Here is a 17797-nt window from a genome sequence, read left to right as displayed (position 1 = left end):
CCTCCCCTGACCACCCCCACCCCCCCTCACCCCCCCTCACCCTCCTCACCCCCCTCAGACCCTCTCCTCCAATGATGGAGAAGAGCCCATTATGCAACCCACCAACCATCCCAGTCATTAATTGGTTCCCAGTCGAAAGAGTGTGTGTGTGTGTGTGTGTGTGTGTGTGTGTGTGTGTGTGTGTGTGTGTGTGTGTGTGGTTGGGGGGGGGGGGGGTCACGTGGTCCACAGAGGCTTGTTTACCACAACAAGGGGCGACCGAGGGAGAAACAGACTGTGAAGAGAGAGAGAAGAGGAGGAGAAGCAGTTTTTCCCACCAACTCATTCACAACTCAACTGCTTTCACACGCCACGCTGCCCACCACCGTCACCATGGCAACCCTGGGGGGGTGGACAGAGCGAGACAGAGAGACTCTCTCTCCCCAATATCCTTCACTTCTAGATATTCAAAAAAGATTGATTAAGTTCTGGAGCCATATCAAAACGAGTGACCCTGCCTCTTACCATTATAAAGGCCTTGCCTACCAGGAGTTGAACATAGAAAGGAGTCCCTCAGCCAACTGATCCTGAGACTGGCTGACCTTTCACCTTCTGACATCACAAACCCCGGTCAGCCTCAGAGCAGTTACACTATCACTCAGAAGGTTAGACCCAACCGAATTATAACCAAAGAAAAAGAAAAATATATTGGAATGATATTACACACTCACAACACAAACTGGAAACATCTCTGACCCTAAACAGACAGTATGCTGTGGCAGAGTACCTAACCACAGAACCGGATCAGAACCTGAGAGAGACAGTGACAGTGTGCAGACTGAGTGACCATAATCTGGCAGTAGAACAGGACAGACACCATCAGACCTGCTGCACAGAGGACAGGCTGTGCTGTCACTGTGACGATGTGCAGTGTTGCCTGCTGAATATGTCACTTCCTGCCACAGCAACAGACACAACCAGCAGGACATCGATACAGAGTCAGATAGACATTTATACTGACACCGCCACCATCTCCTTTCATTTTTTATTCTTATTCTTATTAAATTTATTTTCATTGTACTTATCTATATATCACTATTTGTATTATCCCTACTATTAACATCTCTTCATTTATTTCAACATCTTTTTATTTTATTCTATTATCAGTAGATGTGCTTTTGTTATCTGACGGCTGAAAAGAGGAGAGAGAAATATCTCCATTTATTATTCATCTCTGTACAGTTTTTAAAAAACATTGATCGAACATTTATTGTATGCCGAAGTGAAGCCGACCTCATGTTCCACCAGGAGATCTTCTGTGAGTCGGTGATTACTGAACAAATCTCTGCCAAGAAGCTAAAATCTTCTAAATGTGAGGATCTGTCAATGGAGTTTGGTTAGAAATCGTATCGCGTCTGTAGCTGTCGTAAAACATCAAGAGTTTACGACATACCGTATTCCGGTCGGTCCAGCGAGACAACACGTGAAAGCAGAAAACAGTTTGTTAACTAACAGATTGAACTGGTTCTGTCTGTGAACTTTAATCCGACTGAAGTTCAGCAGCACAGAGACCCCGACCCGGAGCGGAGACCCCGACCCGGAGCGGAGACCCCGACCTGGAGCGGAGACCCCGACCCGGAGCGGAGACCCCGACCCGGAGCGGAGACCCCGACCCGGAGCGGAGACACAGGCCGGCAACATGCTGTATCTGATCGGCCTCGGGCTTGGGGACGCGGCGGACATCACGGTGAAGGGACTGCAGGCGGTGAAGAGCTGCTCCAGAGTTTACCTGGAGGCCTACACCTCCATCCTGACGGTGGGGAAGGAGGCTCTGGTGAGTCCGAACACACTCACACTGACACGGCTCGGAGCACCGGGAGCACCGGGGAGGGAGGACTGTGTGTTTACATGAAGATGTTCTGTATGTCTGTTCTGTGAAGTGATGCATGTTGGTATTGGTTCGGAGTCACTGGGTCACATGACGAGTCTTAACAGTGTTTACGTTAACAATTTTAATTCAAAGGGACTTTATTGGCATGAAAGTTTTAACTATATTGCCAAAGCATCTAACCCATCGGACATTAACAATCACTTAACATAAACATATACACAACATCAAGATTGATTTATAACAATTTAGATTTACATTGATTATATATACAGTGTGTGTGTGTGTGTGTGTGTGTGTGTGTGTGTGTGTGTGTGTGTCTCAGGTTGTGGCATGTTGATATATATCTGGCAGCAGATTTGCTCTGTCTCCTCCCTGGAGTATTTTTAATGTTGATTGGTCAAAGTGCATCTCTGTCTCGACCTCACCTGTCCCTTTTTAACAGCTTCATTGCCTGACCTGTGTGCTGCAGCATTTCAACAGCACAGGAAAAAGCTTGTTTGTGTCCAGGAATTTTCCACTGAGTCAGCCAGATGCTCCAGCAGCTCCAGCAGCTCCAGCAGCTCCAGCTGTTGGAGCATCTGGAGCATCTGGAGCTGCTGGAGCTGCTGGAGCTGTTGGAGCTGCTGGAGCTGCTGGAGCTGCTGGAGCTGCTGGTGTTCCTCATGAAGCTGCAGCACAGTGGTGTCCTGATGGTCAGACAGCCTGGCCTGGGTCAGCACTTTGATTCAGCAAAGTCCAGCTCCAGCAGGGCCAGACTCTCCTTTAGCTGGTTGGTGGAGCTGGCGGGTGTGGGAGGGGCAGAGATGGACAAGGTGGTTGGGTTCTTCTGTTGGGCTCTCATCATCTTCACTGTCAGAGGGAACATTGATCCTCTTGGTGTTCGCCTCAGCTTTTAACAAGGAGAATGCCTCTTCAAAAGACTCCAGGTTGGCTTCATTCCCCTGGACCATGAACTTTCCTTTGGTGTAGTAAGTGACGGTGAGCAGAGGGTCATCCTTGTCGAGCTGTTCATCCTTCACTGGATACGTGTGCATAATTGTTGCACAAAGAATCTTTCCAGATGTAGACGGAGTCAGAGAAGAATATGAGGTTGTTCTTCTTCCCTCCTTCTTTGTGTTGGGTGTAGTCAGTGAAAAGGACCTCTGGATTTTCCCGTCGTGTCTTGTCCTTGTGTTTCTCCCAAGCTGCTGCGCTCTTACATTTAGCAGGGTATCCAACCTCCCTGCTCTCTGTCCTGTTAGCTGCCTTCTGACTGGTTTCCATGGCGACCACTTGTTTACTCCACAGGGGCTAGGCTAACTGTTTACTTTCTTTGCTTTTCTAGCCCTTAAACACAGTATTTTTGGTTTGTTTTTTTGTTCTTCATCTTGTCTTCATAGGATACCTCTTCTGTGCAGTTTCTCCTTGTAAATGTTGGTAACAGTGGCAGGTAGTATCCGAGTTAGCAGCTGACATCAAGCTATACAGTTGAGCTAGCTAGTTGATGGTTAGCTAGTTGTTTTGATTTAAAATATATATCCAAAGATTATATTTTTCCTCTGTTTTGATAATTCATTTTGTTACCTTTTCTTTAAAGTCCTTTCTGAAGAATATTTGAAGGTTCTTTTGTAAGATGTCCCACTTTTTATGTCCACTTTTTAACATCGTGCAGTAACTGTCACGTCTGGTCCTCAGGAGGAGTATTATGGGATGGAGCTGATCCTGGCTGACAGGGACCTGGTGGAGCAGGGCGCTGATGAGATCCTGAAGGATGCGGATGTGACTGATGTGGCGTTCCTGGTGGTGGGCGACCCGTTCGGGTGAGTCATGTTGTCCACGGGTCAGAACTGTAGCAGCAGCTCGTATTGATCCCACAGCTCCGAGGTCGGCAGCGTCAGCACATGTGACCACAGAACTTCTCTCACAGCCGCTCGGCCCTCAGTTCTGCAGATTTCTCCCCAAAACCACTGAATTCCTGCAGAACTTAATAACAGAGCACAGAACTTCTCAGCGGTCTGGACTCTGGACGTGTTTGTTCATGTGGACGCTGGTTTGTACGGTTTACATGAGAGGAGCTGGTTTTGTCTGCGTGCACTAAACATGGACCTTTTGTTGTTTCATGTCATCTGTGACGTCAGCAGCTGAGGTCCAGTCCACACAGTCCCTGCTGCTCCTCATCCTCATCTTCATCTTCACTCCTTCACAAGACTAAACTTTATAAAATACTTGTCCTCTCATCAGTCGATCAGATCAGTGAAAGTATCTCCTAATGAGTATTGATCACCAGGTGCTGATCAATCCACTGCTGAGAATAGTCCCCACAGCAACATGGTTCCTCCTGTGTGTTTGAGGGAACTGAACATTTTAATCATCAAACTAAAGATTTGTGTTTTTAAAGGTTTCAGCCTCATGTGAGAATGTTTCACTGTATTCCTGCAGAGCCACCACACACAGTGACCTCGTTCTGAGAGCAGTGCATGCTGGGATACCGTACAAAGTCATCCACAACGCCTCCATCATGAACGCAGTGGGCTGCTGTGGTCTGCAGGTACGTGACACAACACCTGTGTGCCCCGAGCTGAGGCTCGCAGGCAGGCGTGTGTTTGTCAGCAGCAGCAGAAGTTTGGACGCAGTGATGACGTTGTTTTTACTCTGTCGGCCGCCATCTTGTCCTTCTGTCACGACTCAGAATAAATTCAGAATATTTTAGAGTTGAAAATATTGATTGTATGTAATATAGTAATGTTGATTATTGATAGTATGATTTTCTTTGTCATCAATGAAAGTGAACTGATAAAACAACACTACTTCTTTCAGAACCAGTCTGATGAAAACAGTCCATCCCCTAATTTACCGTCAGTTGAGAAAATGATCAGCAGACATTTTGTTTGGTTTAGACCTGAATAGCTGTTACAAACTGAGGTGTGAGTTTCCTGGATGCTGATTGGCTAAAGATGGAGCGGATCTGTGAAATACAGGAACACGTCCAGAAGATGTGGACAGATTGTGAGGTTGCGATCAGCTGCTGGGGCAGAGGCAGAGCTCAGGTCAGAAACTGCCACGATCCCATCTGCTGATGAAACTCATTAAACTGATGTTGTTATAATAATGACTGTGACCTCATCAATAACTGACCTGTCAGAGCAGCCAATCAGAGAGCAGGAGCCAGCTGTCCACGCACACAGGCGCAGATTAGCATTAATGCTAACATAGTGGGCAGCATCTCCACTGGGACGTCGTTACAATGCTAATGAGGAGGCGTGTTATGTAAATGAGCTCCTGTTCCATCCACTGGGAGTCGATCCCATCAGCCCCTGCTGTCTGCTGGGCCAGGACATTATGCAAACGACCCGTCCAATCACAGACGAGCCTCCATTAATATGAGTGACTGAAACAACCAAGTTTATAGAACGAAACAAAAACCTGACTGAGCAGACTTTTATCTCCATTTTAATGTTTTGCGATTGTTCGATTTTCTTTATGATATTATATGAATATATAAAAATATATATAAATATATATATGATGACACTAGGGCTGCAACTATTAGTTTGATCGATTGCGGATTGCGAAATTCTTGTGTTGACGCGTCGTATTTATTATCTTTATTATTATCATCTTTTTTTTTTTCTCTCTTTTTTTTTTTGAGCCAAAGCAAATCATTTTAGCGTAGAAGAAGAAGACAGTTCGCAGAAGAAGAAGCAGGCGTGAGTCCGAAATCACTCACTGGTCCCTGAACCGTCCTCAGTGTTGGACTGTGTGGTGACCAGGAGCAGGATGAGAGGGTGACTCAGACACAGCCCAGAGGAATACGAATGATGACGGAACATGTTGAGGAGTGTGTGTGAAAATGTCTCAAAACTGCACATTGAGTCCCGACCCGGCCCGACACATAAGCTGTAATTATGAGCTGACCACTTTTCTCAGTAACGAGTAATCTACCGCGTTAATATTTCTAAACCAGTAATCAGATTAAAGTTACTTGTGCAAGTCACTGTGCGTTACTATTATTTTCGTCATCTTCCTTAATAAAAAATATGTTTTGCTTTCTTCTTGCGTCTCGGGGAGTGACGTCACGTGTGCGACAGGTCACGTTTTCATCATGAGGACAGCTCACGCGTCACACGCAGCGACACAAACAACAATGGAGGGAGGACAGAGATTTGTGTTTTGTAGCTGGAAATACAGTCATTATTTTGAGTTATTAAATAAATAGAGTAAAAAAATCTGGGGCAGAGAATCTAAACTCTACTCTAGCAGCCTACAAACATACAAGCAAATCAACCTGAAATGGATTTGCATTTTTTTTTAGACATATTCATCATTAGTGTGCAACCAAAAAGTGATTTATCAAAATTCATAGTTATTAAAAATGCAACAGATCTTGGATGACAACAACAAGTGCTGCCCTGTGTATCATCAGACAAGAGGCCGGCTGGAGACGAGCTGTTTAAGTGAAGGGTGGCCAGTAAAATCGATTAATTTGCAAATAAGAAATTTCTGTCTGACAGCAAATATCAGTAATAATTCATGTGCAGGATATTAAATCAGTACAAAACAGTAATAACATAAACTGGATAAAAGACTGAATAGTAAACTTCCATTTAATGCAATGATTTATAATAATGATTCATACATACATTCGACCGGAAAAAGGTGGCTTGTCCCCTCCGGGTTGGGGGAGAGCTACTGCCTCAGGTGGAGGAGTTTAAGTATCTTGGGGTCTTGTTCACAAGTGAGGGAAGGATGGAGCGTGAGATTGACAGGCGGATCGGTGCGGTGGCCGCAGTAATGCAGTCGTTATACCGGTCTGTCATGGTGAAGAGAGAGCTGAGTCGAAAGGCGAAGCTCTCAATTTACCGGTCAATCTACGTTCCTACCCTCACCTATGGTCATGAACTTTGGGTCATGACCGAAAGAATAAGATCCCGGATACAAGCGGCTGAAATGAGTTTCCTCCGCAGGGTGGCAGGGCGCTCCCTTAGAGACAGGGTGAGGAGCTCTGTCGCCCGGGAGGAGCTCGGAGTAGAGCCGCTGCTCCTCCACATCGAGAGGAACCAGCTGAGGTGGCTCGGGCATCTGTATCGGATGCCCCCGGGACGCCTTCCTCAGGAGGTGTTCCTGGCATGTCCCGCTGGGAGGAGACCCCGAGGAAGACCCAGGACATGCTGGAGTGACTATGTCGCCCAGCTGGCCTGGGAACGCCTTGGGATCCTCCCAGAAGAGCTGGAGGAAGTGTCCGGGGTGAGGGAAGTCTGGGTGTCTCTGCTCAGACAGCTGCCCCCGCGACCCGGCTCTGGATAAGCGGAAGAAGATGGATGGATGGATTCATACATATCAAGATATGTAATCAATTAAGAACTGTAATAATTAGTATTAATTAGTTCAACTGATATATAAAAAAATCCATACAAATGCATGTTTCATGGGTTTTTACTTTGCTCTGAGAATATGAGGTGAAACGAAACAGAATCTGCCAAAATAATCGTGACGTCAGAAAAATAATCAATAGATCAGTTGACAACCAAAATAATTGTTAGTTGTAGCCCTAGATGACATCAGTGATGTGAACCTGAGAGCTCAGAATCTGACAGTTTGTTGGTTTTCTACATGTTTTGGTTTGTTACAATGAAAATACATAAAACTGAGAAAACAAGAACTTCAAAAGTGAGAAAATGTGTTAAAATATTTTATTTTCAACACAAGAAAAGATGAAAGATTTCATTAAATTAAACATCACGTGAGACCAGCTGACTTGATGGTTTTCATGATCATGACCTCTGACCTGTATGTATGTGTGTGTCTGTGTTTGTGTGTGTTTGTGTGTGTGTGTGTGTGTGTGTGTGTGTGTCAGCTGTATAATTTCGGGGAGACGGTGTCTTTGGTGTTTTGGACGGACACGTGGAGACCAGAGAGCTTCTATGACAAAATCTGTAAAAACAGAACTGCTGGACTGCACACACTCTGTCTGCTGGGTGAGACACACACACACACACCACACACACCACACACATGCACACACAGACTTTCTTATGTGGAGCTCACTGGATGCAGCAGCTGGACGGTGTGTTCAGGGTCAAGCAGTTTATTCAGAGCAGACCACCATCAATCATCAACACACCGACACTGAGGGGACCCCAGAGACCCTGAACACACCATCCAGAGGGGGCTGAATAACCTGCTGGTGACTGACTGAGTGTGTGTGTGTGTGTGTGTGTGTGTGCGTGCGTGTGTGTGTGTGTCAGCTGGTTGTTAATATTCAATATAGGAAGTAAAAGAATAAATAAGAATAAAGACACATAAACACAGACAGACAGGTTGATTTCTCTGAACTGAATCTGTGTGTTTTTACATTTAAAAAAGATTTTTGCCGTTTTTTTTTTTTTTTTTAATTATTAATGAAATTATCAATTATTCTTATTGATTTAATCCACAAACATGATGACAGAATTAAAAAGTGTTGTTTGATCTGTTTTTATCTGCAGACATCAAAGTCAAAGAGCAGAGCATCGAGAACATGATGAGGTAAGAACCAGAACCAGAACCTCCTTGAGGTGGATCTGATGTGTTTAGCAGCTCCCAGCTGATGACGTCATGCTGATTTCACTCAGCTGTTATTTTCAGAGTGCGTGCGTAGCGGTCTGAGGTGAACCTCAGTGAGCGCGTGCGGTGGCGGCAGTGAGCTCACAGTCACTGCGGCGTGTTGATCTCTGCCCTGAGTTCAGTCTGACAGGCACGTCGTCTCAGTGTGACCCTAACATGCTCTGCTCTGATTGGCTGATGACTATGTTTGACTCAGCACCTGCAGAGAACCCTCCACCTGTCTGTGAAGAGACTGAAACGACTCAAAACGTCGAGTCACTGTCGACCCGACTGTCACTGACCAACAGAACTTTTCAAATGTTCTGCCGTCACAGAGCAGATTTAACTTCATCTTAAACTTCTGTGAACTCGAAGAAGTGATTCATGAGTCTGACATTTTTTCTTTATCTACAAACAGCATAAACCCAACAGAAAGTCGGCCATTTTGAATATAGTGTTTTTACATACTTGTGATGTCACTTCCTGTTGTTTGTTCTGGCAGCTCAGTAATCTGCTTGTCTTTGTTGTATCAATTATTGATATTTCAGAGGAAAGAAGATCTACGAGCCTCCTCGCTTCATGACGGTCAGTCAGGCGGCAGATCAGCTGATTCAGATCATCCAGAGGAGGAGAGAGGAGGGGGCGGAGCTAGGTGAGTGACAGCTCGTCAGCTCTCTACTGACTGGCTCAACAGATTGGGTACATTGAATGTTTTTTATTGACAGACAGGATGTGAACAGGTTGATGCCCCATTCACTCTGCCGTTTGGATGCAGCTTTAGTGCGCCAATTCTCCGCCTCCATCTTGGTGAGAATCTCTCCGAGGCGGCGAGGGGTGAAATTGGACTCCGGCACTGACCCGCCTCTGGAGGTCGTATCAGGGCTGTATTATTGGAGCACAGAACCAGTGTGAACGTGTCAGCCGGCTTCGCGCATCAAGGGCGTGTTGATCGGACAGTTAACTGCACAGGTCCTTCCCTCAACTTAATACAGAGAAATGTCCCATAAAGCAATGTTACAGCACCAAATAACAGTAACGTAGTAACTAACTGTGACAACTAATACGAGGAAAGAAATACCGCAGATATACATGGAGAAACGTCTGTCCTCCTGTCTGTCCTCCTGTCTGTCCTCCCGTCTGTCCTCCTGTCTGTCCTCGTCTGACCTCCCGACTCTTTGTGGCATTTCTGCCAGAAAAACAGCATTTGTCACCGGCAAAACATTAACTCACCGAGTGTTTGTAATGAAAATAAATCACCACGATGGTCAACCCTCCTGACAGAGAGATTAGTGAACTCTCCCCCAGAAAACAGCCTCCGTCCTCGCAAGTGAGGGAGTCAGATTTATGGGGGGACACCTTGAAAACACACAGACGTCATCATCATGACATGGACCATCACGCCTCTTAGGAGCCGCAGCGCAGCTTTCTATGTGAATTACACTTGGAAAAGCGGAGATGCTTCGCTCTGTGTGAATCACCATCAGTGGAGAATTGGCGACCCACCGCCCGGGAGAGAATGCATCTTCTCCTGTGTGAATGGGGCTAATTATACATCATCATGAGATGTGAAGCCCCACCCACCTGTCACATGATCAAAAGTAATCAAATCAGAGGAAACTGAGATTAATGTTTACACACAGCCATCAGTGATGTCACTGTGCACTAGAGTACAGTCATTGCATCAACACTTGGGCCGTTCATCTGCTGAGTCGTGTTGCTGTTGTTGCATATGAGATGTTAAAGGGCTGCTGGGAAATATTAAAATGATTCAAGATAAAAAAACTGTCAGTTCTCCTTCCTCCATCATCTGGCACAGCGGCAGGTTTAAAGTCATCAGGAGGTGAATCGTTCATGAACTACCTGTTTCCATCCTGTTAGCATAGAAAGCTAACATCACAAAATCTGCTCATAAACTTCTCTATGCATGTTAGCATGCTAACATGACCCTGTGCTACATGGCTGGTGTAAATTGAATGTTAGCATGCTATTATACTGGAGGTTTCTAATTGGCTGCTGGGAGTGACAGCCTCTTCACACTGTCTTAAAAAGCCAATCAGCTGTTCTACGACCTGCCTCTCTGCTCTCTTCAGGTGTGACAGAGAACACAGTGTGTGTGGGCGTGGCCCGGCTCGGCGCCGATGACCAGAGGATCTGCACCGCGACATTACGACAGCTGGTGTCCTGTGACCTCGGTGGCCCGCTCCATTCGCTGGTCATCACCGGTCAACTCCACCCACTGGAGGTGGACATGCTGCGAGTGAACGCAGAACCAAATGCACTGGAACACCTGCACATGCTCGACAGCTCCACCTACTGCTCGTGACTCACAGGTGTGTTTGTCTAAATACCGAAACCTGATTCTGACCTAAACCTCAGAACCACATCCTCAAACTCACAAAATGAGGACACACGTTCATCAAGTTCATTTAAAGAACATTTATGATCCATAACTTCTGTTCACATTGAAACATCTGAAGGCTGATTTGTAGAAACATTAAATTCTGGGAAACTGTTTGTGATGTCATCAATAAAGACGCAGATCAATGATGAGCTCAGATCATTCATTCATCCTTTATTACAGTTGAAAAAAGACTGAAAACCACTGGCTGGTCACATGGTTTGGTCACATGGTTTGGCACGTTAAAAAGAAAGTGACATCACACACACACACACACACACACACACACACACACACACACACACACACACACACACACACACACACACACACACACACACACACACACACCGGATCAGTCAGCTGGCAGCAGTCTGGTCCCAGTGCTGATGTCACTGGGGGGGGGCCTCTGGACAGGAAGTGGGCTTAGATTGTCTCTGAGTCACGATGAAGGCACTTACCCAGAATGCTTTGCTCCAGGAGGAGGGAGAGGGAAGGGGGAAGGGGGGGCAGTTTCAGTTTATCCATGATGCGTTGGAGTAAAGCATCATGGGAGATCAGTCAAGTTCTTACTGCCCCTGAATCAGTTTGACCTTCAATGACATGAGGGGGGTCACCTGCAGGTGATTGGTCCCAGGTGTTCAGAGGAGGAGGAGCTTCTACATGGTGGCCGCTTCGATCTGAATGTACAACTGTCGAACTCCAGCCTGCAGAGAGACAGAAGATTACCATGACGACCACTGACACTGCAGACATACAGCTACCAACACCTTCAGGCATCCATATGAGGATGTGACGCCATGTGGTGCGTTCAGGTACCTGTGTGAGAGGTGATGTATCGTGACATGGAGCCTTTAGGTGCCAGTGTGAAATGTGATGTGTTGTGGTGCGTTCAGGTACCTGTGTGAAGATGTGGTGTGTCTGGCTGAGGATCCAGCGGGTGTCGGCGTCAGGGGCGACCAGCAGCTTTAATGTTCCAATGTAAACGTCGGTACACAGAGTCCAGAAGTGAGGCTCCTGCAAGTTGTAAACTCCCTGCAGCTGCTGCACCTGAACACAACACACCAGAAATTAGACTTGTCCCTGACATAGACACAGACAAATGGAAACAGTGGAGGAGGCGGGGTTAGTGTGGGCATGGTATGAACTCACCCTCTGATAACACTCCGGCAGGGCGTGGTCCAGTGATGGAGGAGTTCTCTGCATCAGGATCCCGATGGACTCTTTCAGTAACGGCACCACACTGAGGGTCAAAGGTCAGAGAGTTCTGAGAACAGACTGAGCATGTGCAAAACTTCAGAGGCTCCACCCCTCACCCACAATCTTGACACTTGCAAAAACCAAACACACCCCCAATGCAATCTGCAGATATATGTACTGCTGCTCACAGTGCAAGAGCTCCTGACACCAGAACCATCACTGCAGTGGGGCAGAACTCGTAGACCTGCCGCCATCATAGTTATTACAGCTGCAGCCATCACGTATTTTAAGTGTCACTTACAGGTGCCAATACCTGTGAGATCTACAAATGAAGAATCAGTAGATTCTGAAGTGGAGTTTGGGCTGAGTTCTTCTCTGCAGCGGCTCTGATCCACGAGAACAATCAGAGTTTGAAGGAGTTCAGCATTTTCCAGCTGCAGTAACCTGATGCCTGTGGTCGTGTGAAGGCCTCTCAGCTGACCACAGCTCTGCTCTGCTGACTGTTTAAATCTGCAGCTGTGTTCCCTTCCAGCCTATCAAACCACATCAGCGCACATCAGCTCCATTTATCACCGAGGCTTCTGGGAAATCTGACCGCTGCGTTTACATCCAGAGGATCAGTGAGACAAGGACAGACTCCACGACTGTTTCCAGCTCCATACCGGTGGTTTGGCATGTCGGAGCCCATTAAGTACTAATTCCACATTCTTTACATTAGTGAAACATTTTTCCAAAGTATCCATCAGCTTCTCGATTGATTTGTTTCCTTCCAGGCAGACGCTGGTTTCAGGTCGTGTCTGAACAATCAGCTGAAACCTGAGACAATCCATTGACGTGCACCTTCACTCAACACAGCCTGTTTCTTTGCTACATTCAGGGTGGCTCCGACATTTTAAAGCTGCTTAAAAGTTCAATGTGAGAAATGAAGGAAGTTCTAGTGGACCAGCAGAAGTCCACAATACTCAGTAAAGGGGTTCTCTTTATGGTACCTTATGTTGGTCACTTTAAGACGATCCTTTGAGAATGTGGTCGTTAACTTTAAACACAGATTATGTTCAGACTGTGATGGAGGTTCTGTCTGCAGGTTCTCCAGAGAACCGATTGGTTGACTGCTGATGAGCAGTCTGCTCCCCCCCCCCACACACACACACACGGCCCTGCCCCTCCTGGTCTGGACTGAGTACACAGACTACTACCATGCTGGACTAACTATGATGAAGAGTCACCTGACTCCGATGAGGAGGGCGATCAGCATGGAGCAGATGGGATCAGCGATCATCAGGTCGTATTTCTGCATCAGCAGAGCAGAGATGATCACGCCGACGCTGCCCAAAGTGTCAGCGATGATGTGCAGCAGCACGCCTGCAACACACACACGCGCACGCACACACACACAACTTGTTTATAACTTTCCTCAGATTTTATTGGTTTATCTAAAAATCAGCGAACATGGAGATACAAGGTTGTGACAGGACGCTGTCATGGTGTGTGAGCGCCACCTGGTGGTCGGCGCTCCTCCTGATGATGAGGATGATAATCAATAAATTTCTAATAATAATCATGTTTACTTCAGGTCACATGTTTCCATTATTGATATCTGTTGTGTATATGTGTATATTGATCGACACACACCTGTATGTATCATTATTGTTTTATATATTAAACATGGTTTATTTTACATGATCCATCCGCCTGGAAGTTCAATAATAATCAATAACTGTTCAGTGCTTCAGATACAGTGACGACTGTTGTTCAGTTCATCGTGTTGTGTTGTGCTCTCACCCTGCAGGATCTGTTTACTGGACCCTTTGCCCGGAGTGAACTCGTCTGCAATGACAGCACAAAGAACACACTTCACATTTACACCAGGAGACGACAGAGAAGAGGAGGCCAAGAACCGGTACTGTAGACCAGGACCAGGACCAGGACCAGGACTGAAGGGTAGAGACCAAGTCGGGTTCACGAGTAACTGTACCATGATAAATGTGTCATTTAATAATTAAAAAGGCTCCTTAGAGGGAAATCTGTGTTTGTTTTCTATGAACAGATCGTCTGCAGCTCTGACACTTTCTTGACCTCATGACAGGTTCTGTTAAACATTCAGCACGACCACGTTTCTGCAGTGAAAACACTAAGAGTAAAAATACAGACTCACCTTGACAGTGTGGCTCCTCATGTCCCCCGTGACCGTGTCCATGTCCCCCGTGACCGTGTCCATGTCCCCCGTGATCGTGTCCATGTCCCCCGTGACCGTGTCCATGTCCCCCGTGATCGTGTCCATGTCCCCCGTGACCGTGTTTGTCCTGGTGGTCGTGTCCTCCGTGACTGTGGCCATGATTCAGACTGCCATTAAACAGAGAGTGACTGTGACCATGACCTGAGAGAGACAGACAGGTTAGACAGGTGAGGTTCTGATGAGCTGTGGTGAAGGCTACATATTCATACAGAGGTGCAGTAAGGGTCTAGAGAGGAGCCTGAAGGTTCCAGGTTCTGCAGAACTGACCTCCCTCTCCATGTGAGTGTCCGTGGCCTCCGTGCTGGAAAACAAAGATCCCGATCAGGTTGACGATCAGACCGGCCACAGAGACGGGAAGCAGCCGGTCATGGTGAACGTCAGGAGGCTCCAGAGCTCTCTGACAGGGAGACAGGTCCACACACAGACAGACGGGTTCATACAGACAAGACAAATCTGTGTGTGTGTGTGTGTGTGTGTGTGTGTGTGTGTGTGTGTTACCTCGACTCCTTCAGAGAAGATGAAGAAGGCTGTGAAGATGAGGAAGAGTCCGTTGACGAAGCCGGCCAGAACCTCAGCTCTGACATAACTGAAACACAGAACACAGACACACTGAGGTTCTGCAAGGACGACAAAACCAGAGACTGTCAGACCCACAGACGCCTCATCGAGCGCTGGACCGTATGTCGATGTTTAAATATGAACAACTGACTTCATAATATATGAATCAGCATCAAAAACACTTTGATGATGTACGTACGTTCCAGCACTCAATGAGGCGTCTATGTATATGTGTGTATAGTCAGACCTGCCTGACAGAGCACAGATCAGCACAGTCAGACCTGAGTAATAGAGCTCAGAAAGATGGTTTCACCCGTAAGAGAAGCTGTCGTTGGATCTCCACCTGGAGATGACGGAGGCTGCCAGACCTGCCAGCAGAGCGGTGCAGTCAAAGAACATGTGGAAGGAGTCTGAGATCAGACCTAAACTGAAGAGGACACACAATACACACACGTCAAACACACAACACACACGTCAAACTCCCAACACGTGTCTCACAGGGTCTCCAACATCATTTCTGTTCTGATCAGGGCTGGAAGAAGAACTCTAGTTTCACTACAGCAGAGAAACACAAGTTAAAATTCAGAAGATTACTGAAGGTCAGAATGAACATGACAGCACAGTGATGACTGCTGACTGAGAGGCTGTTCACACCTGACATTAACACCTCAGGTGACCTGAACATATGAGGATCGTGTGGACGAACACAAACACACTGAGGTTCTGCTTCTGTGTCTAAAGTGCTAAAGTCTTACCTGCCAACATTGATCAGCTGTTTGAACACACTGTTTACACTGATTTCACCATTTACACTCCATTTATGAAAGAAGAAACATGTTATTGATCTAAACATGTCACATGTTACAAAGACACTAAACAGGAACAATATAGGCGACTTCTTTGTCCCCGTGGAGAAAGTCCCCAGACTCCCTTAACAAATGTGTCAGTTTAGTGAGTTGTTGAGTTGGAGACACTTTATAAACTCTGTGAAACTCTGTCTCTGACTCATTCTGCATTACCTGTCGTGAACATCATCAAAAAAAAAAAAAAAAAAACCATCATCAGTTATTAGTCGATTTAGTTTTATCATATTATAAATCTGAACCAGTAAAGTCACAAACGATCCAGTCCAAGAGAAGTAAAAACAGACGTGACATAAATATTCAAGTACCAGCAACTAAAACAGTATTTAAACATGAAGCAGACAGTTTCATTGCGTCTGAACATGAAGCAGCAGTTACAACATTAGTTCTCTCTGATCGTCTCTGTACGCCGTGTCTCCACTGAGACGTGGAGAACAAAACAACTGATTTAATAAACTCTTGTTCTTATTTGTGACGGAGGTTCTGCAGCAGCACTGATCCACTGGGTCGCTGCACCTTCGGGTTCAGAACCCAACAGAATGGGAGTCTCTGTTTTCTGAAGCAGCAGCTTTAGAGATCATCACAATTCTGTTGGACTGACGATGAGCTCTGAATTCTGTTTCTGCATCAGGATCGGTACCGTCTGCAATGCTGACTGAACCAGGATATTATCAGTAACCAGAGTTAAGCTCCGCCTCCTCACATCAGATACAATAGATCAATAAATATCAGATCACAGTGGACTTTAGTCTGTGAACAGCTGACGGGTCGAACAGCTCGGTTCTGTTCAGATCCTGTGAGTCTGTGATGAAGCTCATTTCAGTCAGTTATCGACTCATTCTCACTTGTTGTACACAGAACGTACTTTTGATACATAAATTACTTTTTCATTACACACTTCCGGACTTTCACTTGATATCTGATGGTAATAAAGTATTTGTACTTGTTGCATTAATACTTTTACTGCAGTAAAATAACCGAGTACTTCTTCCACCTCTGATCAATAAATACACATCTGTTGATATAAATGACAGGAAGTGCGCGTGCACACACACACGCACACACACACTCAGCTCCTCCATGCTAACACATACGTGGCACATCCTGAGCAGAACAAACAGACAGCAGCTGGTGCTAACACCGTTAGCTCACCTGTTACTCCAGATTCCGTACGATAGCTCCACGAAGGCGAAGGACAGGTTGAGACAGAGGAAGAAGAAAAGGTTCCGGGAGGTTTTATCCGCGAGGATCGACCTGGAAACACCGAACAATCACAACAGCTCCATCACAGCAGGCACGAACCCGGCAAAGATCCGGGTCATTAACACCTGACGGCCACACTCACACCTCACACCGTCAGTAACCCGAGTTAATATCCGACAGAACGACAAAACACAGTTTAATAAAGACGTCGCGAGCGCAGGGGCACATTAGTTCAGGCTAGCCGGTTAGCTCCAGGCTAGCATCGTGTCGTTAGAGTCAGCTGGTTCACCGTTAGCTCCGGTAGCAGCTGTTAGCTCCGTTAGCAGTTACCTGAACCATCCTGAGAGCTTCAGCAGCAGGTTGAACTTCGCAGGTTTGTACTCGTCGTCTTTAATTGATAAAGGTAACATCTTCACACCTGAACACACACACTCACACACACACACACTCTCTGGATATACTTGGCTACGGGATGCTAACTGTCAACTTCCGCTTTGCTCGGATTTCACAATAAAAGCGCCCTGATTAGTTCACACACGCACACACACACACACACACACACACACTCCTTATGGAGACGTCTCCAGCTGACAAGAAGAAAACGATTTATATAAATAAAAATACAAACCTATTTTTTTTAATTAAAGTTAAAAGACCTGAACCAGACAGCCAGGTGTGCCTGCTGTATTTTCAAAACAAAACTCGGCCGTGTCCTTGTTGAGCAGCAGAGGGCGTCAGAGTGTCATGTTGGGTCAGGGCCGGTCCCTCTGAGGGGCCTCTCGGATCTGTGGACTTTCATCATGGAGGACAAGGTCCTTATTTAAAACCTCATGATTGCAGCTTCCACCGAGGGATGTCTGGACCTCCTGACAACAGTTAAACCTTCATCAGTAACACAAGCTGAAGAA

The 17797-nt window shown here is 46.3% G+C and overlaps 2 protein-coding genes across 8 annotated transcripts; one reads left to right on the top strand and one right to left on the bottom strand.

Annotated features, from left to right (window-relative positions):
* The first annotated feature begins 1305 nt into the window (after positions 1 to 1305).
* On the top strand, positions 1306 to 13954 carry dph5 (diphthamide biosynthesis 5). Of its 6 annotated transcripts, XM_037115366.1 has the most exons (9): positions 1306 to 1813; positions 3545 to 3669; positions 4289 to 4397; positions 4828 to 4896; positions 7704 to 7824; positions 8335 to 8374; positions 8980 to 9083; positions 10522 to 10761; positions 13819 to 13954. In XM_037115366.1, the coding sequence occupies exons 1-8, from the start codon at positions 1679 to 1681 to the stop codon at positions 10752 to 10754; spliced, it is 936 nt and encodes a 311-aa protein (XP_036971261.1). In that variant the 5' UTR covers positions 1306 to 1678; the 3' UTR covers positions 10755 to 10761; positions 13819 to 13954. The 6 variants fall into 6 exon arrangements, with proteins under 6 accessions (XP_036971261.1, XP_036971259.1, XP_036971262.1 ...); XM_037115364.1 differs by lacking the exon at positions 13819 to 13954 and having other exon boundaries at positions 1312 to 1813; positions 10522 to 10981; XM_037115370.1 differs by lacking the exons at positions 1306 to 1813; positions 13819 to 13954 and adding an exon at positions 2694 to 2848 and having other exon boundaries at positions 10522 to 10981.
* On the bottom strand, positions 10984 to 17380 carry slc30a7 (solute carrier family 30 member 7). 2 transcript variants are annotated; one of them, XM_037115361.1, is made up of 11 exons: positions 17220 to 17380; positions 16839 to 16940; positions 15137 to 15250; positions 14764 to 14851; positions 14533 to 14662; positions 14185 to 14406; positions 13812 to 13856; positions 13256 to 13391; positions 11982 to 12072; positions 11730 to 11879; positions 10984 to 11536 (listed from the first exon to the last, which is right to left on the bottom strand). In XM_037115361.1, the coding sequence occupies exons 1-11, from the start codon at positions 17297 to 17299 to the stop codon at positions 11489 to 11491; spliced, it is 1206 nt and encodes a 401-aa protein (XP_036971256.1). In that variant the 5' UTR covers positions 17300 to 17380; the 3' UTR covers positions 10984 to 11488. The 2 variants fall into 2 exon arrangements, with proteins under 2 accessions (XP_036971256.1, XP_036971257.1); XM_037115362.1 differs by lacking the exon at positions 17220 to 17380 and having other exon boundaries at positions 15137 to 15245.
* Between the last annotated feature and the right edge of the window lie 417 nt (positions 17381 to 17797).

This window comes from Acanthopagrus latus, chromosome 11 (assembly GCF_904848185.1).
Source record: "Acanthopagrus latus isolate v.2019 chromosome 11, fAcaLat1.1, whole genome shotgun sequence".
Taxonomy (NCBI): Eukaryota; Metazoa; Chordata; class Actinopteri; order Spariformes; family Sparidae; genus Acanthopagrus; species Acanthopagrus latus.
The sequence above is the reverse complement of the archived record's forward strand: the minus strand, read 5'-3'. Positions and strand labels throughout refer to the sequence as shown.